Source organism: Protopterus annectens, chromosome 7.part0, assembly GCF_019279795.1.
Source record: "Protopterus annectens isolate FY-2018-M chromosome 7.part0, PAN1.0, whole genome shotgun sequence".
Classification (NCBI taxonomy): Eukaryota; Metazoa; Chordata; order Ceratodontiformes; family Protopteridae; genus Protopterus; species Protopterus annectens.
The window spans coordinates 969335053-969362672 of NC_056739.1; the positions used below are offsets into that span (position 1 = coordinate 969335053).

At 40.9% G+C, this 27620-nt stretch overlaps 1 protein-coding gene across 2 annotated transcripts in view; it reads left to right on the plus strand.

Moving 5' to 3' along the window:
* LOC122806810 (tropomodulin-2-like) overlaps positions 1–27620 on the plus strand; it is a 922231-nt gene that overhangs the window by 325067 nt on the left and 569544 nt on the right. For both annotated transcript variants that reach the window (XM_044077540.1, XM_044077541.1), the window contains exon 3: positions 20995–21151. In XM_044077540.1, the coding sequence (XP_043933475.1) occupies positions 20995–21151 (157 nt within the window). The remainder of the gene's footprint in view (positions 1–20994; positions 21152–27620) is intronic.

Genomic DNA, 27620 nt, shown 5'->3' on the forward strand with positions numbered 1-27620 from the left:
ACTGGTTTTGGCGTAGAGCCTTCATCAGTGATGCTACAAACAACAAGATATACTGTTTAAATATTCAAACAACCTCACTTCCTGTGACATCACATTTCATTTGATTTAAAGCTATATTATAATTTATCATTGAGCCCTGGTGTGAAAAGTGCACCTAACTTGACAATTCATCTAGTCTCATTATAATTAAGTAAGGAATGCCAACCCCTCTTACATTTCCTATATCCCTGTATTTTGTCTATGACAATAAACCTGAATCTAGCAGTGGAATGTGATTGACAGTGTCTATACAAGGCACTGGTGATGCTTTTGTTGCGAATGTCACTCATATGCTCAAATATTCTCAAACGGAGGGGTCTGGACATCTGTCCTACATAAAAAGTGGGACAGGTACAACTGGCCAAATAAATGACCCAGTCTGATTCACAATTGGCATAGAAATTAATATCATATACTTGACCCATATTCTGACTGGAAAATTGTTTAGAATTACAAATGTGTTGACATAATGAACAGTGCCCACATGGAAAAGACCCAACTAGTTTCTCCCCTGTGATTGTTAACTGATCTGCATAATTCTTGTTTATGCTATGATGTTTGTAATAAGAAAAATGTGATTCCAGTGTCTTGCCTCTACGAAAGGAAAACTGGCAATGTTCTGGCAAAATCTGACCCAGTTCCTCATTGGCTATCAAAATATTCCAATGTCTACTAACCACATTCCTTAATAAATTGACATTTTGACCATAAGTTATTAGTCTCAATGCGTCAGATTCCTTACATTCATTCATCTCCTTATAAATTAACAACTCAGCCCTGGGCTGTTTAGAAGCCCACTCTCTGGCTGTGACAATGTCCCCCATCCTGTAATCTCTCTCAAGAAATCTACATGTGAGATCATCCCTAGAGCTGTTGAAATCGTCTTCTTTTGAACAAATCCTTCTAATTCTTAAGAATTGGATTTAGGAATATTTCTGATTGTGTGTGGGGTGCAGACTAGAAGCATACAATAAATTGTTGTATTGAGGGTACTTTCTGTACACCAAGGTGCGCAAGGTGTGATCAGGTTCTCTCACAACCTTGACATCTAGATAACTGATTTCCTCATAACTATAAGAAAAGGAAAATTCAATACCCCATTTATTATCATTCAAATATTGTTCAAACTCCCATAAATATTCAGTATCTACATGCCACACCAACCAACAGTCATCTAGGAATCTCCTCCATATGTCGATTTCTGGCAAGTAAATATTGTGGGCCTCGTTGTAAATTAGTTCTTCTTCTATATACCCCATAAAAAGATCTGCATAAATGGGGGCAAATGAGGCCCCCATAGCCGTCCCCTGGGTTTGCCAGTAACAACTCCCTTGAAAATAAAAGACATTTTTGGTTAGGACGTGCTCAGCCATGCAAGTGAGGAGTGTATTGAATCCCAGTGTATACAACTCAGTTCTGTTCAACCAATAATCCAAAGCTTGCAACCCTGCCCAGTGTGGTATACTGGTATATAAAGATTTCACATCAAGGGTGCACATAAGCCAATTGGGTTCAAGTTGGGAATCGAATACAATTTGTAGGAATTGGCTAGTATCTTTAATTCTGTCCCAAATGAGTGGTAACAGAGGTTGTAAATATTGGGTAAAATATGCCGACAGAGGTTCAGTCAAAGAACCATTTCCAGAGACTATGGGTCTGTCTGGGGGGCTGATCTAAGCTCTATGAATTTTCGGCAACATATGTGGATATTGTTTGCCCGGGTCCCTCACAGAAAGATGTGTACTAATGGTTTCACTGATAATGCCTTCCTCCACTGCTCTTTGTAAAAACATATCAATGTCTTTCTTCAAATTGGGAGTGGGGTCAGTGGACATGCGCATATAGTGCTGAGGGTTAGCTAACTGTCTATTTCCTTCAGCCTAATAATAATTGGAATCCATGAGCACCACTGCCCCTCCCTTATCAGCTGGAAGGATAACTATCAGAACAAAGCCCTTTAAGAGCCTTTTGTTCATTCAATGAGAGATTATGTTTAAACATTTGAGCAGAACATAATTTGAAATGTAAATCTTTGAGGACCGCTTTTTGGAAAACAGCTACATTTTTGTTCATAGACAGTGTAAAGCTAGACTTCAGAAATTTAAATTCTGTAGATCTTTGAGAATCTGACCCAGAACCAAAAAACAGCTTCAAGTTGACATTTCTACAAAAGGCTAACACATCTGTAACAAACACATTCTCATTCGACACAAAAACCTGGTACATAGTTTAATCCTTTATTAAGGAGCTGCTTTTGCTCCACTGTTAAAACATGAGAGGAAATGTTATGAATATTGCAATATTCATTATTTATTTGACCATTGAGTGAAGAAGATTCTCTAATGTGTCTGTTCTGATGCTTCCACCCCCCCCCCTGTTTGTTTCTTCTAAAGGGTATTCCTGCCCCCGCTGTTTTTTTTGCTTCAGGTGACTCACTAACCTGAGCACCTTCATTATCTGTGGCAGAGGATTCATCCCCTGAAGTGCTATTACCCGAGAAAGATTTTTTTCAAAATGGATCGAGGTCTTTTTTTCACGTACATAGGCACCTGATCCATTTGTCTCAGAGAATCAAACAGTCTTCCTATATTCAAAAGATTTCCCTCTCTCATAGTCTTCCAAATCCCTTGAAAATTTTTGTAATTTTTTCTCTTTAATCTGGTTTTCAAATGCCAGAAGGTCCTTGGAGAGTCTACCCAGACAAGTGATATACTGTGGCTGCCCCTCATAATTTTTAACCTCCTCACTTACTCGTTTGATATCTTGGATGTTATCCTCTATGATGCGCTATATTAACAAAAGCTAGGGAGGCATTTTGTTGGGCCTTACACCAATCTTGAATTAACAAATCATCCAGCTTACCCACTAGAGGCTGAATCCTCACTCTTAATCCTCTGGGAGTAATATTCTGACTTTGATATGCCTTGAAAAGTTTGAGGTGCCATACATTCGTACGTAGATTCTTCATAGATTTCCCTAGCTTAAAAAACAGTAAAATACAGCCGTCAACTGGATCAACATTATTTTCAACTGTAGTTCCATTGTGACATCCCTTAAGGCCTAAAAACCTGAATGTCATTTTTATCTGCACATAAACTGTGTAAAATGGTGTTTAGATCCATGACCATAAGCTGCTATTGTTATTCAGACCGTCTGTTCAGCCAGGTTATCAAATCCCAAGGCACATACAAATATATATGTAAGGGCCACAGAATAAATATGTAAGTGGACAGCCATACCCACCAGCAAGCTGAGAGGTCCCACTAGACCCAATGGCACTTGAAAAGCAACAGTAGTATATTTATTCCCAGTATTGCTCAGGAATCGAATGCTATGATGAGGGCTATCTAAAAATATAGGGACCAATCCAAATTCTGAGCATTAGAATTGTTATATACAAAAGACATCAAAACTTGAAAATCACTTAAGTATTCAGAGTGAGCAACCAAATCCTCATTGATTATACAAAATTCAGATGAATTAGTTTTTCAAGAATGTCTGCTGACAAACTATATAAAAACAGATCTAGAAGACTGTAATTCATGTCAAAAACCTACACCCAATAATGTCACTAGTCCTATATTGTCTCCAAACACAATTCAGATAGTAATTATTGTGAGTCTAAATTCCAGCTGTTGTCCATCAGTAGATTACGCATGAGCCAAAACAGGATTAGTTCAAATGCCTATGAAAAACTTTATAATAAGAATGGATGTTCAACACCCTATAGTCAATGGAACAAGTACATCCTATATTCAGAAAAAACAGATCTTAACTCATTTGCATATATTAGTGTTAGAGCAACATTCCTTAGTTAAACATGCCAGTACAAACACTTAAGCAAGAATTATGCAGATAATTAACAATCACAGGGGAGAAACTAGTTGGGTCTTTTCCATGTGGGCACTGTTCATTATGTCAACATGTTTGTAAGTCTAAACAATTTTCCAGTCAGAATACGGGTCAAGTATATTATATTAATTTCTATGCTAATTGTGGATCAGACTGTGTCATTTATTTGGCCAGTTGTACCTGTCCCTCTTTTTATGTAGGACAGACATCTGGACCCCTTCGTTTGAAAATATCTGAGCATATGAGTGACATTCGCAACAAACTCATCACCAGTGCCTTATATAGGCACTGTCAATCACATTCCACTGCTAGATTCAGGTTTACTGTCATAGACAAAATACAGGGAGATAGGAAATGTAAGAAAGGTTGGCATTCCTTACTTAATTATAAGGAGACTAGCTGGATTGTCAAGTTAGGTGCACTTTTCACACAAGGGCTCAATGATAAATTATAATATAGCTTTAAATCAAATGAAATGTGATGTCACAGGAACTGAAGTGGTTTGAATATTTAAACAGTGTATCTTGTTGTTTGTAGCATCACTGATGAATGCTCTATGCCGAAACCGGTTTGATATCACTGTTCAACAATAAAGATTTCATGAATGTGTCTGGTCTGGTGCTGGCTCTGCTTGTTTGGATTTGTATTCTGCCATTGCACCTTCCGTACTTGCAAGCTATTCCCTTGTAAAGTTAATATTCATACCTTCCTTAAAGATGAAAAGTCAGTGTAGTTATACATACTTAGGGGTGAAGTATTTTTTTCAGTGATACCACTATTGTGAACCAGGCTACATTCTTCTTTACAGGCTATGACCAATACCACTCTTTATTTACAGGCTATGATTGACTTTGTTTACAGGCTATGACCAATACCACTCTGTTTACAGTCTATGCTTGATTCTGTTCATGTGCTTTTAACACTGACAGATTCTGTTTTTAACTGCTAATTTTTGTTGTTAACTGGCTGGATTACTTGCTACTGTCTTTGGTATAAACTTCACTGTCTGCATTGAGAGAATACCCTGTTATTAACCACTCTTAAGTTCTTCCACCTCTTCCCCATGCTAGCACTTAAAAGTTACTTAATATGGCAGAGGACTACAAACACTGTGAATGATAAATACTGTTTTGATATTTGAGAAATTAATATTCAAGTCAACTTGTTACACACTGATGAAAACCTTGGTGAAAATAACATAATGTTGATACCATGAGAACAATTGCATGTTTGCCTAAAGAAAGTAATTCTTTACCTGTTCAATGAAAGGATTTTAGCCACCTCCTTTTGTCCAGATTTTCTGGCATAACTGATATTAGTTTGGTGAGCTCAAAAAGATGCTAAAAGCATCTAGAAGCTACATATATACTTTTTTGGGTCTACTTTGATGTCCTTCATGGATGCATCTGCAGTCATAACAACTGGGTTGTCCTGTCGCCAGGCAGCCCTTCGGTCGGCCGGATTCCAAAGTCCGGGTCCGGCTTCGGCTGATGTCGCACTTCACCCGACGTCATCTCTGCTGGTCTTCGGGTATAAAGGCATCAGCCGACGCCATTTTCTTCAGTCTTTCTTGCCACGTGGCGCCCGAAGCAGAAGCTGTTCGCAAGTGCCGGTCGGTCAGATCCAGAGATTACTACTACCGAATACTCCTTCGAAGACTTCTAAAAGCTAAGTACCCCGTTGGGGACTCTTTCTTGCCTCAGCCGATGTCAGAAAAAGTCAATAACTGTTTAACTTGTGGGAAACAAATACCTCATAAAGATTTCCACTCTTACTGTTTGCCTTGTTTAGGCCCAGACCACGACGTAGCAGCCTGTTCGGCCTGTGCTTCTTTCAACTGACGAACGCTTAGACGTCGGTCGGAGTTTGCTGAACAGTTTTTCGGCTCTGAATTTGCGTACATTATGCCGTCGGATCCTCCGACTACCCAAATTATTAAAAAACGCAAAGAAAAAGACCGACACTCGCGGTCCGCGGTTTTGGCCGAAACCATGGTTAAGCAAACCGCGAGTGTCTCGGTTTCGGCCGAAACCGAGAAAACTGATCAGAGTACAGCCGAATCAATGACTACTACTGAGGTTCCGGTTACCTTACTTGAATCGGCCTCAGAAATTTTACCTACTACAGTGGTTACTAGTGACTTATCAGACACCATCCCTTTGGATGTCTCTACCCCAGCACGTGGTGCTGCTAGGCCTCCTGCAGCCATGTCTATTAAGGCCTTCGCCAGGGCTAAAGCAGCCAAATCTACTAAGTCAGTGCCTGTTAAATCCCCCTCAACCAGGCCCTCTTCTAGTTCACAAATGCTTACTCTGGCAGAAGATTTAATATCCTGAAGTAGGGATCTCAATCTCACCCAGACAGGGCCTCTCAGCCCCCAGAAAAGAGACCTAGAGCAGAGCCCCTCGAGCCTGTGTCCTCTGATGATTCTGCGGAAGACTCGGATATTACAGACCAGCCAGAGGCTCCTTTCTCCAATTTTGAGGACTCAGATGCTGAAGAATCCATTCCAGCTGCTTCCCCACCAGAAGAATTCTCCTTTGGGGAAACCTTACATGCCATGAGAGAACATTTCCAATGGCAGGAACAGGATTTTCAGACTCCAGAAAAGACTTAGGACTTTTCTGCACCTACCACAACACAGGCCCTTAGCTATACCTCCTGTCCTCTCTGTTGTGGACGATGCATTTAATGATGTTTGCACTGCACCAGATTCTTTACCTCCAGCACCTGCCAAACCAGATAGATTTTACAGGGTGCCAGACACTCATCATCACCTATACAAAGCCCCTCTTGCAGACCCCGAAACTATATCCCAGGGCCCTAAGGCAGTAGCCTCAACCACAGCAAAAACCCTATTCCTTCTGAAAGGGAAGCCAGGTCTTTAGACAGATGGGGCAAAAAGGTTTACACCTCTGCTACTCTCTCAGCTAGAGCTTTAAACTGTCAGTTTCACATGATACAATACCAAGAGTTTATGCTTGATCAGTTAACTAAAAAGCTATCCTCTGATGACTCTATAGATAAGAAAAATCTATTAGAAATGGTAAATAACATACAACAGGTTAGTAACCATTCCTTAAAATGTGGCTATGATGCACTGGAGGCTTCATTTAGATCAGCCATGACTGGCACAGTGATAAGAAGACATGCATGGCTGAAGGAACAAGTTTTACGGATCATGTTAAAGCTAAGTTATTAGATGCTCCTATGGATAAGACCAGTTTGTTTGGTACACTTGCACAGCAGGTAATGAAGAAAATGGAAGAAAAGGCAAAATCTGTACAAGCGGTTAAAGATTTCTTGCAGGTTCAGCCCCAAGGTTTAGCAGGAACTGGCCTGCCAAAAATTGGTCCTTTCCTGACTCCACAAGATCCCAAAGGGGCAGTAATAGACGTTCCAGAGGCAGAAATCAATCCAGAGGGGTGCCTACAGAGGGCGACAGTGGCAAGGTAATAACAGAGCCACAGGCACAGCCACTACCACTACAACAGGGCAATCACAGTGACTTGATTCTAACTCCGCCTACCAGGGAACAAATAGCAGCACCCTTAGGCGGAAAATTAACCTTATTTTCAAAGAACTGGCACTATATCACAAAAGACAAGTGGATTTTGCAAACCATAGACCAAGGTTACCGGTTCCACTTCCACACTATACCAGTCAAAGAGGAATGCCAAACCTACCTCCAAATCAAAAACAGAAGCTCTACAGCAGATAATGCAATTAACAAAGATGAGAGCTGTGGAAAGAGTACCAATAACAGAACAAGGCAAAGGATTCTACTCCAGACTATTCCTAGTTCCAAGAAAGGAAAAAGTTGGAGACCTATTCTCGATCTGTCCACCTTAAACACATACATCATTGTCCCAAAATTCAAGATGCTGACCCTACAGCAACTTCTTCCCATGCTGGGCAAGGAGTGTTGGCTGGTAACTCTAGATCTCAAGGAGGCATACTTGCACGTCCCCATTCGACCAATTTGCAGAAGATACCTCAGATTTCTTGCAGGATCAGAGCACTATCAATTCTCAGCATTGCCCTTTGGCTTATCTACTGCCCAGAGTATTCACAAAATGCCTGGCATCAGTAATCGCCACTGCAGACTACAGGGAATCCAAATTTATCCATACCTGGACGACTGCCTGCTACAAGGGACAACAAAAGCAAGCTGACAACAGATTTACAAAGGGTCATTTACTTGCTACAAGCACTGGGATACACAGTCAATTTGCAAAAATCAAGGCTGATTCCATCCCAAACAAGGACATTCTTGGGCGGAATTGGACACAGTAAAACAAATGGCATTCCTAACTGCAGAAAAACAAAAAGATCTCCCTCTTTACTTCTTGGCACTAACAAACCACAGCAAGCTAACAGCAAGAAAAGTTCTGCAGGCCTTGGGCTTCATGGCTTCATGCATAATCTTGGTTCCACATGCCAGACTGCATATGAGAAAACTACAGTGGTACCTAAATAATTTATGGTCCCAACACAGGCACAGCCTAGAAGCAGAAATTCCACTAATTCCATGCCTAAAACAGGAGTTCCTATGGTGGGCTCAAGCATGCCAGTCAAACCCAGGCTTACCCTTTCACAAATATCAAGCAAGCCAAACCATCACAACAGACGCCTCAGACCTAGGATGGGGGGCTCACATGCTGGACAAATGCGTGCAAGGATTGTGGACGCAGGACCAACTTCACCTGCACATCAACCTAAAAGAAATGCTGGCAGTAAAATTGGCAATCCAAAAATTAAGACCATTTCTCAAAGAAGGCCATTTGATGATAAGGACAGACAACACCACAGTCATGTGGTACATCAACAAACAGGGAGGCACTCATTCATACCCCCTATGCAGAATGACTTTGGACCTTTGGAACCTGGCACTCAGCTACAACATCCAGTTACAGGCAATGTTTGTACCGGGAAAGGAAAATACTCTAGCAGACATGTTAAGCAGAACCACCTCGGATGCTCACGAATGGATGCTACACCCGGACATCTTCAAGACCATCGCAAAGAAATGGGGAATGCCACAGATAGATCTATTCGCTTCCCCTCTCAACCACCAGCTCAAAAAATTCTGCACAAGGACATTCCATCCACTTGCATCGAAAGTGGATTCGCTCTCCTTCAGCTGGAAAGGCCTGACAGCATATGCATTCCCACCTCTTCCCTTGATACACAAGGTATTACTAAAAATCAAGGAGGAACGTCCAAGGATAATCCTGATAGCTCCAAACTGGCCAAGACAACACTGGTACCCATTGCTGAGGAGCATGTCTCGGGACAAAATGTGGTCAATACCCTGATGCCTTTGATGTTAACTCAGAACAACTACAGCATCATGCATCCAAACCTAAAAACGTTGCAGCTGACTGCATGGCACATCACATAGCAGCAACTATTCCAGATCTCTCCAAAAGGGTTAAAGACATTATCCTTGAAGCCCGCAGACCTTCAACAAGAAGGAACTATGCAGGGAAATGGAAAAGGTTTGTCATTTGGAGTGCTGAAAGAAGGAAGGATGTGTCGAATATAGATATGGCTAACATTCTGGAGTACTTGGCAGAGCTTCTACATACAGGCCTGTCCTATTCCTCCATCAAGATACATGCATCAGCTATTTCAGCAGAATACAGCTTTGATCCACCTGTCTTCTCACATCCTCTACTCAGGCAGTTCCTCAGAGGGATCAAGAATGTAAAACCTCCTAGGAAACCACCACTGCCAGCTTGGGATTTGAACTTTGTGCTAGAAAAATTGACACTCGCACCTTTTGAACCAGCAGCAACAGCAGACCTACAGCATCTTTCATGGAAAACTGCTTTCCTACTGGCAATAACCTCAGCAAGGAGGGTTTCTGAACTTCAGGCCCTAATGGCAGTACAACCCTTCCTAATCTTCCACCAAGACAGAGTGTCCATGAGGACTAATCCTACATTTATGCCTAAGGTGGTATTCAGAGTGTCTTTAAACCAGGCAATCCACCTACCTACCTTCTTCCCCAACCCACAAAACAGAGGGGAAAGAATGCTGCATACCTTGGATGTACATAGACAGCTACGCTACTACCTGGACAGAACAAAAAGTAACAGAAAAACTGACCAGCTTTTTGTAGCCTATGCAACAGGAAGGGAAGGAAAAGCAATTTCCAAACAGACAATCTCCAAATGGATAGGAAATTGCATACGATTCTGTTACTCCTTCCATGGAAAACCAATTCCACAGAACATACGACCTCATTCTACAAGAGCAACAGCCACTACCACAGCCTTCTTACGAGGAGTGGCAACCAAGGACATTATTGAGGTGGCTACTTGGACCTCCGTGCATACATTTGCCAAGCATTATAATTTACCTCTGTATTCCAGATCCCGAGCAGGGTTTGCCACTGCTGTACTGCAAGGGATCCTAACCACACCATAATCTATTCTTCCTCCTCTCCTAGTTGGCTATGGTATTCTACCCAGTTGTTATGACTGCAGATGCATCCATGAAGGACATAGTACAGTTTTGTACCTACCATAAATGTAGATGTCCGAACTGGATAGCATCTGCAGTCAGGATTACCCTCCCTCCTTCCCCTCTGTGGTACTCCTAGGGTATTTACCCTCCTAATAGCTAGCTGGTGGGGGGGAGTCTCTTATGGTGTATTTGTTGGTATATATGTACATACATGCTTATTTTTTGTGTTTGCCTTCTATCCTTTGGGAAACATTGGCATTTTTACCCAAAATTTAGCCTTCCAAGAGGGCAACTGGCATCTGGGGCAAGAAACACTGAAGAAAATGGCGTCGGCTGATGCCTTTATACCCGAAGACCAGCAGAGATGACGTCGGGTGAAGTGCGACATCAGCCGAAGCCGGACCCGGACTTTTGGAATCCGGCCGACCGAAGGGCTGCCTGGCGACAGGACAACCCAGTTGTTATGACTGCAGATGCTATCCAGTTCGGACATCTACATTTATGGTAGGTACAAAACTGTACTTTTGATTGAAGTTTCAAAACTTACTGCTATATTGAGTGTTCAGCATGGTGTCTCAGTGCCACATGGCTCCAGGTCTATGATTCAGTCCTCATTTTGATGACTGTTTGTCTGGAGTGTGCATGCCCGCCCTGTGATATATATATATATATATATATATATATATATATATATATATATATATATATATATCTATATATATATATATATATATATATATATATATATATATATATATATATATATATATATATACACACACACACGCATATTTATATATATATATATATTCAAAAAATGTGCTGTTTGATTGGCTACACTGAAGTTAACCATATTTGTTGGATCTATGCTTGTCATTTGTGATGTTGGTCATGGCTGAAAAAGATCCATGGATCATTCCATGTGTCAGGTTAACAAGTGATAAAATGCATTAAAAAAGAGACATTTCCTTATCCTTGAATACTCCAGCAGTGACTGTGAGCTAAACACTTTTAAATGGTTTCAAACACCAACAGAAAATGAAACTTTAGTGAGACATGATCACTGCATTGACATATGGCTTGAATGGAAATTAATACCAAAATCTTGATTAGAAAATAAAATCCTATAAATGGCAGTTACATTTGCAGCAAAACCATAATAATTCAAATTTGGTAAATTTCGGTAACTCTTTTTAATAAATAGTGAGATACCACCATAGCTTTTAAAAAAAGTATAATTCCTTACATAGTTATAATTAGATGTACAAGTATTCAAATCCTGAATATGCCATATTATTGAAATCCTTTATAAGCCATGTTTCTATACTACAGTATTGATTTTAGATGCTGTCATTGGTGACCAAATTGATCTCTTTTGTTTCTTCCTTTCCTTTTGTTTATAATGTTTTATGGTGTGCCTAGGACTCTGAAATGTTTATATATAAAAATAACTTGAATTATTGAATGTTAGTTTTGCCATATGAATGGTGAGAAGTTTTCCTTGATGCTCTGCTGAAAAAGAGCTTTACCTAGTTGCACTTTCCTGGGAATCAAAATAAAAAAAAAGATAGATAATAAACACCTACATATATATTGCATGCAGTATTGTAAACTAAATATGAATTCACGCTGCATCAGCTTGGAAAAGCTGCACCCTCTTGCTGCCTTTGTATAGCCTGAGTTCCTGACCCTTTTTTGAGAAGTCATTTTGTTAATGTATAGCCCAGAGGTATATAAATATCTTGAGCATTAAATACTGCTAACATATATGGGTCCACCTTTACAGTGATAATAATCAGTAATTCATATGTTTATGTCAGTATTATATTGCAAAAAAGAAAAATCTAAATTTATACATTTTATTTAAATGTTATACATTTTATTGAAATGTTTTACAACACCGTGGTGGTGGTGCTGCGGTAGCGTTGTCGTCTCGCAGTAAGACACTGTTCGGTTCGATTCTCAGCTAGAGCGTCTTCTGCGTGGAGACATGCATGAATGGGCATACCTTCGTTGAAGGTTGTGCATCAGGGCTGGTAACTTGGCATGTAAAAATCAACTACCAATCATTAGCAGACCGGAGTTCCGCTGTGGCGACCCCTAACAGGGAAAAGCCAAAAAGACACAACATTTAAATGCTTTACAGACAGATTTCCATGTGTTGGTAATCATGCATGCTATACTATATATATAGTATCAACACACTTTTGTTCAGCCAGACATGAGCCGTTATCATTGCAAGCAATTTCATTCTTCTTGTTTGCCTTTGAATTCTTTACTAGTAATGTCTTTCGGCTTTTCCCTGTTAGGAGTCGCCACAGTGGAATGCCGGTCCACTTATGATTGGCAGTAGATTTTTACGGTGCCGAGGGGCCAGCCTGACGCCCAACCTTCAACGAAGGCACACCCATTCATACATGCGCCTACCTGCATGTCTTTAAATGTCATTCGACCACTGGTAGGACATGCAGTCTCAACACAGAAGACGTTCCAGCCGAGAATCGAACCGGAGAACCTCTTGCTGTGAGGCGACAACGCTAACCTTACTGAAGTATAAAAATCATGGGTGTTTTTAAATTTTCAGTATAGACAGTACTCATTGTTAGAAGATGTATAAAGCAAGTTATGTGCAAATTTTCTCCAGCATTCTCTAACGGTACATTGGGTACCAATTGATGGTTTGTAAGTTGTTTGGTTTTGGTAATATTTGTTTAAGTATGGAAATAGTTATGTTCTCATAATGACTGACTTATATCTAGCAGTCTGTCCAGTGTACTGCATTTTGTATGAGCAAGTACAGTATAATTTGCTGGTTCTCACCATGATATTCCATAGCTTGCTCAGTCATAGAAAATGCATAAGCAAGTGACAGACCCTGGTGAATATGCTATTTACAGTACATCACATCAGTGTCAGCATCATTTTGTTTCTCATACCCCTGCCCTTTCTCACTTTTAATCTGTAAGCCATTTAGTTAAGGAGTGCGACTGCGCAATAAATAACACATAGGGAGCATGTAAAAATAACGAAAAAGATGCTACAGGTTCTTTTGAGTTAAATCCTCAGTGTTAAACTAAGGGTCGTGGTTTCGCTGCATAGCGTAGGATTTAATCATGTTCACATAATCATAAAATGATAATCAGATTCATTATTCCATTTAGAAACATGCAGAAAACAAACAGAATTTTTATAAGTCGGCCAGATGTTGTTTCCATGCATTCAACACTTTTTCTTCCTTTTCTTTCCCTCTAGTTTTCCTTGTTACCAAATCTTCTTCAGCTAACTTCAGGTGTTCTGTTTTAAAAATGTGGCTTTACTCACATTTTCTCCGATTGTGATATTTTTCATACTGTCACTTTCAGATCCCTGTGTTCAAATTGCCTTAATTATACACATTTCTAAAACCCCTATGTCCATTATTGTCAAAATTTAAACCCACCAAACTCGCAGCTGACAACCTCCCCTTAGAATACTTGAAAATTGCATCTGATACACTAGCCTACCCAATTTCAGTTCTAATCAGCCGTTCCATAACAGAAGGCTATGTTCCCTCAATATGGAATATATCCCACACCATTCTCCTCCACTGACCTCTCCAATTACCGCCCCATTGCTGTCCTCTCCCCTCTCTCCACGATACTTGAAAAATGTATCAACACCCAGGTCTCCAACTACCTCCTAGCTAATAATCTCCTCTCCAAACCCCAACATGGTTTCAGGCCATATCACAGCACTACCTCCACTTTGCTCTCCTTCACCAACACTGTACTTCATCACAAAAACAATGGCCTCTTCTCTACTGCCATATTTCTAGATCTCTCAAAGGCTTTTGACATGGTATCTCATGAGCTACTACTCTCTACTCTCCCCAACCTCTCCTTCTCACAACCAAGCTGCAGCTTGTTCCACAGCTATCTACACGAACACCACCAGCAATCAGTAATCTGGGACGATAACCTATCACCTCACCTCCCAGTTACTCTCTGAGTTCCCCAAGGGTCTATCCTTGGCCCTCTGCTATTCTCACTTTTCACTAATAACCTACATACTGCCACCACACAAGCATCTCGTATACAGTACGCAGATGACTGTACTCTCATCTGCTCTGCCCCCACTCTACCAGAACTACAGCAAATCACACAGGAATCATTCTCTTCTGTAGAAAAATGGCTATCCAATGCTCAGCTCCTACTCAACCCAAGTAAGACAAAACTTCTCCTGTTCCAACCTTCCAAAGCCACCCAAAACACCCCCCACTTCAACATTCTTGCCAAAGAAAATACCATCACCTCTCCATCATAACACACAAAATTACTTGGTGTGGAAATAGGCAACAAACTTAGATTTGACACCCACATATCTCTCACAATAAAAAAGTTCACAAGAAACTTGGTGCATTATATCGAAGCCGCCAATTCCTAACCAAGGCAGCTAGAATCTCCATAGCCAATTCCCAGCTAATCTCCACCCTACTCTATGCATCCCCAATACTTACCAACCTTAGACAGACAGACCTACACAAGCTGAATGTTTGTTGCAACAAAATTGCTAAATTTGCCACTGGAACCATCCTACCGCAGCCATCATTGTATCTCCCTTAAAGAACTAAACTGGCTAGAACTCCCACAACTCCTTCACTTTAATCAGCTCACCCTCGCTCATAAACTTATTAACTACCCCCTTAAAATCCCTTCCCTTCAAACCCTTCTCTAACGCTATCACCCCATTAGGCCCCCTAAGATCAAGCAACAAAAATCAACTCATTGTTATCAAACCAAAAAGCTCAGCAGGAGAAGCCATATTTTCATGTACCATATCTAAACTTTGGAACAATCTTCCACTACTCTGCCTTTCAGCAGCCTTTTCAAGACTGCACTCAAATTCCACTTAAATTTGCACTGGCTTTTCACTTGTTCAAATCCAGACTAACACCCCCCCTTACCCCCCCCCCCCCCCACCTAGACTCTTAACCCAACTGTACTACCGCCACTACTAACCACAGTCAGAAATTGCTAGTTGTATTTACATACTTTAACATCTTGTCTGACAAGTTTGTTACTAATATTATAAATGACAAGAAACTATCTTAACTTGCAACATTTTCTGTATATACTGTTGATAATCAATATCTTGTTATTGTATTAAAGCCAACAACCTGTAATGTTGTTTACTATTGCTGCAACTTTGTATCTCTGTCATGTACATGATGTGGAGCTTTTCTCCCCGGGCATATGCTGAAAAAGGACCTGCGTCCAGTTGGAATTTCCCAGTAAGTAAATAAATGAATAAATAAATAAATAAAATTATTGTAGTCTTTCTTGTGAGAGCATAGAGTGTATTTCTTTAAAGAATGTCTCACTTCTCAACTGTCATTTGCAAAACATCTCACTTAAATTTGGTTTTAACCTGTTTCAGCTGTCCATTTAACACTTTTCATCAGTGTGTGTATTACTAGCTCATCCTTTTCATGATTAAGTTCCCCTCCTCTGGGTAGCTTATTAAAAAAAAAAAAAAACTTGCTGAATTTTATATCCACCATGGGAAATATAAGATTGTGTGCATCTGTTTCCTAAATTGCCATTTCTCTACCTAATAACTTTAATTGTCAAATTAGATGCACATAATAAACTTCCTTGTTTGCTGACCACTCCATTCTTTTTCTGGAATCAATTTAGTTACCTCTGTGTCCAACCTGTTAACCACCTCCACATGTAAAAGCTGCCAGTCATGGTTTGTTCCCAAATTTAAAATGCTCACATCACACTGTCTAGTTTACTGTGGTGTAAAAATACGTAATAAAAATGAAACCTTTATTTTTCTTCATTGTTGCAAACTTTGAGTTGTTAAAGCTGAAAAACTCTTAACACTGGTTGATTTCAGCTTTAACGACTCAGTTTGCAACATTGCCATTTGTTCAACACATCATAAATGTGATAACTCTCATTTGTCTTTGCCATAATAACTGTCATTCTAATCTGACACCAAAATCCTATTCACATTGTTGGTGTTTAGTGAGAATAACTGCCTTGACAAATGGTTAACCTCACCCTACCCCATTTTGTCTGATTAGTGTTTTTAGCATCTTCCTCGCTGTAGTGGTGCTGTGGTAGCATTGTCGCCTCGCAGCAAGACGTTGTCCCATTCGATTCTCAGCTAGGGTGTCTTCTGTGTGGAGGCATGCGTGAATGGGCGTGCCTTCGTTGAAGCTTGTGCATCAGGGCTGGTAACTCGGCACGTAAAAAATCCACTACCAAACATTAGCGGACCGGAGTTCCGCTGTGGCGACCCCTAACCGGGATAAGCCGAAAGACACAACAACAGTGTTTTTAGCAGCTTGTCTGTAATGCCTTTTGTAAAATACAGTGTGGTTTCCATACTTCATGGTAATACTGACAGGTGAGTGCTTATTTCTCCTTTTGCTCAAAATATATAATTTGCTGGTCTTTACTCCTATCCAACATTAGAAGACTGTAGCTAGGTTTTGTTTTTATGCAGATTAGTTGGTTGCTTTGTTGTTTCCCAGAAGGTAGAGTGGGTGGATTAGAATGACAGTTGTTATGGCAGCATTTTATTTCTTTTCATAACATATATCAGAATAGTAACGTGCATTTATTTAATTTTATGGAAAATTTATGTATTAATCCTTTTTTAGTATGGTAATTTTGGTAATCTATATTGTTGTCCGCAAAACCCTGGAGAGGTGGAGATATGCTCTAGAGAGGAGAGGAATGAAGGTCAGCAGGACTAAGACAGAATGTGTGTGTGTGAATGAGAGGGAGGATAGAGGAATGGTGAGGATGCAGGGAGTAGAGCTGGTGAAGGTGGATGAGTTTAAGTACTTGGGATCAACAGTTCAGAGTAATGGTGAGCATGGAAGAGAGGTGAAGAAGAGAGTACAGGCAGGGCAGAATGGGTGGAGAAGAGTGTCAGGAGTGATTTGTGACAGACAGGTACCAGTAAGAGTGAAAGGGAAGGTCTACAAGAGGGTAGTGAGACCAGCTATGTTGTATGGGTTTGAGTTGGTGACATTGACAAAAAGGCAGGAGTCAGAGCTGGAAGTGGCAGAGTCAAAGATGCTCAGATTTTGCGCTGGGTGTGACAAGGATGGACAGGATTAGGAATAAGTATATTAGAGGGTCAGCTTAGATTGGACGGTTTGGAGACAAAGTCAGAGGCGAGATTGAGTTGGTTTGTACATGTGCTGAGGAGGGATGCTGGGTATATATATATATTTTTAGGCAAGGCTCAAAGGACAAACCCACCACCGTAGACAACCCAAGGATAAAAAAACTAAAGGTAATGATACTCAATGCCAGAAGTCTAAACCTCAAGATGCACGCACTCGAGGCTCTCCTCAGTATGGAGAAAATCGATGTCTGTGCAGTAACAGAAACCTGGTTCAAGGCTCCTGAGAGCACCCCAGCACTACCAGGTTATAACTCATACCATGCGTTTCGGCCCCAAAACTCAGACCGAAGCACAAAAGGAGGGGGAGTGTCTATATTCATCAAAGATACCTACACCTTCAGGGTAGTGGCACTGCATGAAGCATTGGAAACCATCCATGTGCAACTAACAGCGAGCAAAACTGCCTTTCAGTTTGTAGCCTGCTACAGAACACCCTCCCTATTACAGGAACCCCACTTGGCATTCCTGAGAACACTGGAGAATATGAAGGTCTCTCCAAACGCTATGTTATTGGGTGACTTCAACTACCCAAACATTGACTGGGAAAACTACTCAAGCCCAAACACCCTCGCCCAACGGTTCCTTGAATTTATAAACTCTAACGTGATGGAACAACTGGTCACCACTCCCACAAGAGGGAACAACATATTGGACCTGGTCATCACCAACATGGGGACTCTGTTCCACACCAGAGGTAAACCCCTCATTGGTAAGATCAGACCATAAACAAATTTTCCTGGACATCCATATCCCGTCCCCACCCCCAGCCAAAGAAATCACTGTAAAGAATTTCTCAAAAGCCAACTTTGCACTTCTCAAGATTGAGGTGGAATCCTTCAAAGCCCCCGGGCCAGAGGATAATGCAGCCCAATCCACTGAATACTTTACAAATGCATTCTATGAGCACCTGCAGGAATGCATGGATCGTGCTATCCCAAATAAAACCAAGACTCACTCCTCCAAAAACAGGAGGCCGGTCTGGTGGACCCCGACCATAAGTAAGCTATACAGCAGAAGGAGGAAGCTACTACATGACAGAACAAAATCCCAAAAAGGGAAGGCATCTCTGATCAGTATTAGCAAGAAACTTCGATCCCTCATAAAATTATCAAAGGCCAGTTTCGAAAGAAAAATTGCCCTAGACACTAAAGATAATCACAAGGCCTTCTTTAGTTATGTCAAGAATATGGGTGGAAACTCCCAGATATGCTCTGAATTGTTGCATAACAGTACAAAATATACCGAACCTACACACATAGCCAACATCCTAGCAGACAGAGGAATCCCCCCCCCCCAAAGGAGCAAATGCCTATCCCAACTGAATGTAACCTCCCTGACATCACAGATGCACAGGTGAAAGCTGCCCTCTCCAAAGCAAAAAACACAGCATATATGGGACCGGACGGTGTCCCAGGCTATGTCTTACACGAGCTCCAAGAAGAACTGAACCCTCACATTAAGTCACTGTTCAAACTTAGCCTTACTACAGGATATGTACCCAAAGAATGGCGTACAGCTACAGTGGTACCACTCCACAAAGGTGGTGCCACAACGGACCTCGGGAACTATCGCCCCATAAGCCTGACTAGTCTGGTCTGTAAAGCTATGGAGCGTATTATCATGGAACTCATAAACAAAGACATTGGGAGCCTCCAGACACTGGACCCTATCCGATTCGGCTTTAAGGGCAGATCTTGCCTCTTAAACCTAGTTGATTTCTTTGAAACAGTTACCAAAGCCATAGATGAGGGCAAGGTAGTCCACACAGCCTACCTGGACCTCGCAAAAGCCTTCGACACAATACCCCACTTGGGCATCATAAATAAGCTTACCAGCTTAAATATCAACCCCTATATCACAAGATGGGTTGCAAACTGGCTCAGATATAGAACACACATGGTAAGAATTGCAGGTGCCATGTCCGAATCCAAACCAGTTGCAAGTGGCGTCCCACAGGGCTCAGTTCTGGGACCTCTCTTGTTCGGTATATACTTCTTTGAGGTTCAGGCTAACACGCGGGAATTGTGGCTGACAAAGTTCACAGATGACTGCAAACTGGGGGCCATAATCAAATCTCCAGCTGACACAAACATCCTTCAAAAGGGTCTCACAGAGATGGATGCTTGGTGCCAGAGCCACGGCCTCAAGCTAAATGCTAAAAAATGCATAGTCATCCCCTTTGGGAAAAACAAGTTGCCCACAAATTACCACATAGTTGGTAATCCATTAAGTATGGAAGAAGTAATTAGAGATTTGGGGACCAACGTAGATAGTAATCTCTCCTTTGATAATCACATTGCCAAAGTGGTTAGAAAGACCTTCTATATAGCCCACTTTATCACGAAAGGGTTCGCATCTAGATCAAGAGAGGTCATTGTGCCCCTCTACTCGTCACTCATCAGGCTCATAATTGAATACAATGCCCCTTTTGGGATGTACCTTACCCGACACCTGCAGCAACTGGAGAGACCCCAAAAGTACCTCACCAAGAGGATCATTGGCTGCAAACAGATGTCCTATGCAGCTCGACTAAAGAAACTCCAGCTCTACTCAGTTGCTTACTGCCTACTCAGAGGCGATCTATGCCTGATGTACAAAGCCATGTCAAACCCAGAATTAATGGACATGCTCCACCTCAAAAAATCCAAGTCCCTTAGAGCTACACGCTCCAGGGAGTTAAACCTCAGCACAAAAATAAATAGGACATGCTGGAGGGACAGATTCATTTCCCAGAGGCTCCCCTCACTCTGGAATAGAATCCCAATTCATGTTAGACACAGCCCCTCGCTGACCCTCTTCAAGCAAAATCTGGACGCGTGGATGGGAAATCGCAAATTCACCCCTGGGATCTCTTCTGTGTCCCTGCTAGACATAGGCACAGTAAACTAATCTTAAAAGGGTACCTTCTGTGACCTACTTTACAGAGGCACAATAGGCTACTCAAATAGGGAGGCGTAAGCCAAATACACTCTGGCTAGGCTTATAAATGCCCTAGGGCAGATAGCCTAGTATCTACCTATGAACCTAAGATGCTAAGGATGGAGCTGCCAGGTAAGAGGAAAAGAGGAAGGCCTAAGATAAGTTTTATGGATGGGGTGAGAGAGGACATGCAGGTGGTTGGTGTGACAGAGCAAGATGCAGAGGACAGGAAGAAATGGAATCAGATGATCCGCTGTGGCGACCCCTAACGGGAACAGCCAAAAGAGAAGAAGCATGGTAATTTGTCATTTATTGTTACCTTGCCTTTCCTGTGTTGTGGCTGGGAACTGCCATATTGGATAAGTTGTCTTGCTGAGGCACAAAATAAGTAACAGCAAAAAATAATTTTACTTTGATCATGTCTGATTCTAATGTGAAGCCTGTAGCACTGGTTGTCTCTTGTCAACGGTGTTGGATGGAAAGGAAGATCTTGTGTCCAACTAATTTGTCTTTGTTTCCTAGAATGCACTGTTGCCTGTAGGCTTACGCCAGAAGGACCAAACCGCCAAACGAGCCACAGGGCCTTTTGACCGTGAACGGCTTCTTGCATTTCTGGAGAAACAGGCAATGGAATGCAAAGACAGAGAAGACTGTGTTCCTTTCACTGGAGAGAAGAAAGGTAATGGTATAAATTGTACTCAAGCATGGTGACAGGAGACTAGTTGTACTGTACAAAGGGAGGAAGATTAGTGTTTCATTATTTTTTTATGCATGGCTGATACCACTTGACTAATAAGCTATCATTCACACATGGAGGTGCTTTTCAAAATTCATCAACTCTAAAGAAATGCTGACCAAAGAACAGCCTCCCCTACTTAGTGAGCATTAATGTTTACTGAATAGTATATGTTTGAATCACAAATTAAAACATCTTGATAACCTGAAAATGGACCTCACCAATCCTGTTTAAAAATCATATGAAATTTCGTAGTTGGATAAGCTGCCCTGACACCCTGCTTGTGGGAACTGTACTCTTTCCCCCTCAGTAAAATGTTGATAATCTGAGGGCAAACCAACTCCTAGGCAAAAAGTAACCTTTCAGTGATGCCAAATGTTTAATTTATTCTAAGAATGTGCCCATTTGAATTAGAATATTTTATTGGAGGGGTAGGGGCACACAGTCATGTGCAGGTACAGGGTGCTTTGTCTCCAGCAAACATCCAGGTGTAGGCATGCCCTGATATGGTTTCAGGATGTTGCTTTATGGTAAACTGGATTCATGTAGTTGTGATTCAGTGAGACTTAGTACTATCACTACTAAATGTAATTTAACTGAATGCGTAGCAGTCATAGCTCTCAAAAATCAATCGCAAAGTAAAAAATAAAGGAGGAACAAAGGCCCAAAGTCATTGCCTTCTTTTAAGTATTGCTTTATTTCACTTAATACTAATAGAAAAACTAGTGAATTGCATACAGTAAAGATGAGAACTTCTAATATTACACATTCATATAAATCTGGGCTTAAACTTAAAGACTTGCTTGAAAAATATTAATTGTTGTTCTGTATAACTTTGATGTATTGATCAGCTGTGGACCTATGTAAATAGTTGTTTGTTTTATAATTGATTTGTTTGTCTGTTGTTTTAAAGGCAAATAAAAACAAAAGAAAAATCAGTTATTTCAAGAAAGACTGGGCAAAAAACATGAGGCATAATCAGTGATAGTTGAGAGTTATTTTTAATAAGGGGGGGTGTGAAGAATATAGGAGCCCTTTCTACATGGAGGTTTTAAAGACAGAAGTGTTCAGCATTGTTTTGGTGAAGAAGTTCAGAAAGGTGCATCAGGGGGTAAGTGAATGTCTTTTAAGTAAAATATGATTGTGTGGCTTCCTGTAAACACTTAAACTTTTCTTTGTGTACATTACTCCGGTTTCTTCACTGTTCATATTTCTTTTCTCTTTAAGTTAAAACCACTGGCATATACACTTACCCTGGCTATTTCTATAATTCTTATTTGTGTAGCGGAGTCCTTATTTTTGTCTTTTTTTCTAGCTTTAACTAAACAAAGAGAGCAAATAAACAAATGTAGGACATGTAAAACATTAAATAGCATGACGGGCAGAACATTAAATGAGACTGTGAGTAGTGTAAAAGATGAGAAAGGGAATTTACCTACATTCACTGAAGTAGCTTGGATGATATTTAATACTTTACAGACTAGAAAAGTTTGGGTAACCCAGTACTAGATGACAGATATCTTCAGACTTTTCCTTTCTCAGTTTGGATAGCTGAGTAGGTATATGATACTGCTTTACATAGTCACACATCTCCTACATTACAGCACAGGAAGCTGATGTATGTTTTTTGAAACTCAGCTGAAACTTTATAGTCACATTTGTTTATATCTGTAATTCATGAGTTCTTAGAAAACACATTTCCATAGGAGTAGACATTAATCACTTTAATTCCTTTTTTTAATGAAAGTAATCAAGATAGTTTTTATATCATTTGGTTGTACACATAACACCACCATCAGTAGTATTTGAGGAATGACTGGCAAGTGGTTTATTTGTTTTCAGTGGGTGCTTCAGCCTTTTTCTACATTTCAGATAACATGCTGTAAGTGAGTAGGTGATCCTCAAAAGTACATGCAGGTATTTGCTGTGTATGCACATTTATCCTGCACAGACATAAAGCCTGTCCAAGAATAGGTTCTTTGTCTTGCAACATGTGACTGCTAGGATAAGTTCCAGTTCCCCATAAACCCTGTACTGGATAACATGGATATTGGACAATGAATGAATGACTTGGTTACATAATTAATTAACTTGGCTTTGTGGTGTAGAGGGATGAAGCCTTGACTGCAACCCAGATGACTTGAGTTTAACAAGCAGCTTGTATTCTGTAGCTTTTGGGCAGGGGAAGGGGGTTTATGAGTAACTTAAGTTGGCTTGTCTCTCCTGGGAGGAAGAGAGTGGTGGTCTTGTTCAGCCAGATTGGCCCCGTGCAAGGAGAGGCTTGCATAACATCAAGGTCTTGGGGGATGCAAGCATGGCTTTACCAGGTGGTAAAGGCAGCACTCTAGGCACATGTGGGAGCATTTATAATCCCAGTATAGGGCATATCATGCCCCTGTGCAGATAGAGGTGTTCAAGTCAGCCACAAGGGGCAGGTTTAGGGACCTAACAACAAAACCCTTGATGGTTACTTGTGATACCTCTGGCAGTGGGAGGGAGATCAGATGTCAGGTAATTGGGGGGGGGGCATTAAAAAAATAACTTTTCAGTGTAGAGCTGTTTTTGTGACAACTGAACTTTGCTTTGCATTATCTGATTCTTCCCTCATCCCATGCCATGTGCAAATTGGTGATTCATTTTATTTGCTCTCTGCTTTGTGGCAAAGAACACATTCTAATGCAAAATAACTTACCTAAAACTAAAATATTTCACATAAATTGTGCTTGAGTGCCAAATTCATGGTCATGCAACAGCAATAGAAGCATTAACTTCAGAAGAAGATCTTGTTCTGTACTTTTGTTGTTTCTGACAGAAAACATACATCATTTTAAATATGGTTTCATTTAAACTGTAAAGTAAGAGATACAATTCCTACGCCGTTAACAGCACTCTGAAATTGGAAAATTACTAGTAACTTGGCCCGTCTGTCTCTGTTTAACTACACTTTAATGTCACATCAGGAACCATTTATTACACAGAACTGATGTAGTAATCTGTGATATACTGACAAAGCTAGATTTTTTGGCAGAGTTGCTTACATTTTTTCCTCTACAGGTCACTGTTTGTGATGAATGGGGAGGAAAGCTTTATGTCTCTTATTAAGCGAGACACCTTTAATTTTATGTTTTAAATTTGCCCTGCTCCTTCTCAAAAAAAGATACTTTTTGACTTTGAAGTAAAAATTCATAATATTTTAGAATGCAAACTGGAAAGTGACTGAAACAATTCTTGAGAGTTTTTTTGAATATTTTGATTTAAATATGACCAGGTACCCCATTTTAATGTCTGGGCATGCTACTCAGAATTGTCCCTTATTTTGATAGCATAACCATGTTTGCATTCCTTAGGGTATTGGAGAAATGATGATGTCCTTCCTTTTCACTGTTGCAGTATCCTTAATAGATGGGATATCTTACTGAGGGCAGCCAAATGTCCGGCCAGCATACCAAAGCACATTAGCTCCTTTTTGGTGTCATGCATCAGACATAAGTCCTGTGTCCCATGCATAAGGTGCATAAGTGATGTACAAGCACATAATCCTTAGAACTTCTTTGCCACCAGTTCGAACACTTGCGTCTGAATTTGGTCTGCAGGTCATTTGCCAAGTTGGTTCATCTACCAAACCTTTATGAGATAAGTGCCCTATTGTGGTCTTTTCCTTCCTTTGTTTTACCTTTAGTAGCTTTATCTTTTTAGATGTCATCCAGGTAGGGAAAATATGAATATGGGAGGCGGATTCCCCATAAAGATAGACAAGACAAAAGCCTTTCTTGTCTGGGTGCAACTCATAATTGAATTTGCAGTGAGAACGGTCAGGCATTTGTTCTAAAGACTCTACACAGCTGTCTAGCATCCCTTTTTTTACTTGGAGAAACAGCGTTTGAAGCTTTTGGCCCAGGGTACCATGATTTCTGAGTATGGCTGCCCCAATGTTTAGCTGCCGCTTAAAAAGAAACGTAAGAAGGCACGTATTGAATATGCTGCTGCCCAGCCTCCTCCAGATGTCTCCATCAGGTTGGATGAAGAATCCGAGGACTGTCCAATACTGGTGTCAACTCCCTGTATTGTGACCCAGTTGGAGGCGGACATGGAGCTGCAGAAGTGGACATTGAACTGCAGCTGATAATGGAGGGTCCTGGGGGGGGCTTCCTGAGATGCTAATTAGGAAGGAAGTCCCTTAGTAGTCTTACTGAATCAAGGCAGGGGTCTCAGCCTCATAGGCTTGTTAGGGCTGATGTTCCCCTGACAAAGGAACAGAAGACCAGACATGTGGCTAAGGATTCTCACAAGAGAATGCAGAACTTCACACAGGGCCTTTTGTAATGCTCTAATGGCTTTAAAGCTTCCTCAAGGCTTGTTTGGCCCTTCTTCTGTTTCTTGGTCCTCTTGCCCTTTTAAATGGCATAGGGAGTCTTAAGTCCCCTGCTTAAGAGTTTGATTTATATTCTGGTGAAGAGTCTTTGGCTTATTCTTTGCAACTCCACTCTCCTCTCACTTAGGGTCTGAGGCAGAGGATTCTGTTCCTCCAGGGTCTGAGGTAGAGGATTCTGTTTCACTAGATTCCCATATGGAAGGCTTCTCCTTTGGAAATATGTGGTACATATGATGGAACATTGTAAATGGGATTGTTACCAAGCTTCTGATGTTCAAAAGAGGTACTTTAAGCTCTTGCAGATTGATTCACTCCATTGTTCTGCACCCCCTCCCCCATTGGATGTTTTGTTGGACACCTTCTCTTCAGCTTCTCAAGCCCCTGAATCCCAGCCTCCTGCTCCAAAGAATCTTGACAGGTTCTACAAAGTCCGTAAAGCTCAGACGTTTGTGTATAAAAGCCATTCTTCTGTCTCTGATGTGATTTCCTTAGCTGCTGACAAGCCATCTAAATTGCTGTCCTCTTCTAAGCTTTTACCTTCAGACAACGACAGTCCTGCTTTGGACCGGTATGAGCTATTAACTACCAGACGTGTATGACTATCATTTTCTTCGGAGTTGTTGGCTACTGAGACTTGTCTGCATATATCAACTGGACACAAACTGATTTAAGTATACTTTTCTCTGCACTTGATTTGAGTCATTAAATATTGTGTCTCTGTCTATCTGTAGTTAGTTCCCCACCCCCCTCCCTGTTTCCTGTTGTGGTGTTAATCTTGGTGGCTTTGGAATTGCCCGCCCCTGCTGTAAATCTGTTTTTGGACACTCCTCCTGGACCCATCTCATTTGCTCACTCAACTGAGTACAGTGAGATCATATTTTGATTTCAGATACTCCTACCAGTCCCATCTCCTCCGCTGTGTACAGAGAGAGCACTTGGGAAGGACATCCCCTCTGCTCTGTTTCCTCCCTCTCTACAAATAAAAAATTACACTTCATCTGCTTTACTGTATTTCTGTTTCTTCCTACTTTATTACCTTATTTTGCTTTTGCCTCTTCTTAAAAGTACTCAATTGAATTTATTCTGCTGCATTTATTACTGCTTATTAGTAGCCCGATTAAATTGTAACTGTTTTTCTAAGGCTTTTGGTTTAAGCACTTGGGCTTCAAACCAGTTGTTTTACATTAAGAAGGGTTGTGGTCTGCACTCTTGTGGGAGGAGAGGCTAGATTCTACCCTTCTGAGCTGGGAATTTCTGGTTAAAGGCTTATTTGCGCATTCTTACTTGAACTGTTTCTTTCTGAAATCGGTACGCCTTGTTTGCTGTAGCATAGACTAGATTCAGACATGCTGGATCTAGCTCTGTTTGTATAACTTGTGCACTGATCCAGGCCGTCTTTTTTGGAGAAGGTTTCTCTGCACCCTAGTGGCAGGAGTGTGCAGTTAGAACATGTCTGATTGGAGACTGCTGGAACAGGGCTTAGTTTTGAGCTTTTTTAACTGGTAAATTGGGTAAAGTGTTGTTTTGATTGTATCTGCTCTATTTTTTGAAAAAAAAACAAAAAAAAATATACTTGTTTCCCGCCTTTCTGAACTAGTATAGTCCAGTTTTCAGGTTATTGCAGTATCCAGAGCTGTGTTACAAGCTGCTGTTCACCTGTGAGAGAGGGGAGCTTTGAGCAGCCTATCTGTCCCTGGAGGAGTGGTTTCAGCCCAGAGGTTAGTAGTTTATTGGCCATTTTGGGCTAATTTCTATCTCTTTCACTTCCCTGCTATAAAAATCACATTTGTGCAGTTTTTGCGCTTGTATTCCGCTCAGCAGGTGCCTTCCAGATGTCCTGCAGAGTCTACAGCAGCAGAGAGACTAAAGAGAGACTTTGGAGTGATTATCATTTTTCTACTTTTCTTGCTGCCTTTAGCTAATTCCGCCTAAAACGCCGATTTTTTAGCGTTTCTGTGATTTAAAAAGTTTGTTATTGCTACATATTGTACTTACTGCCTGCATTTTAATTAAGTTGATTTTGTGCTTAAATAATCTGTT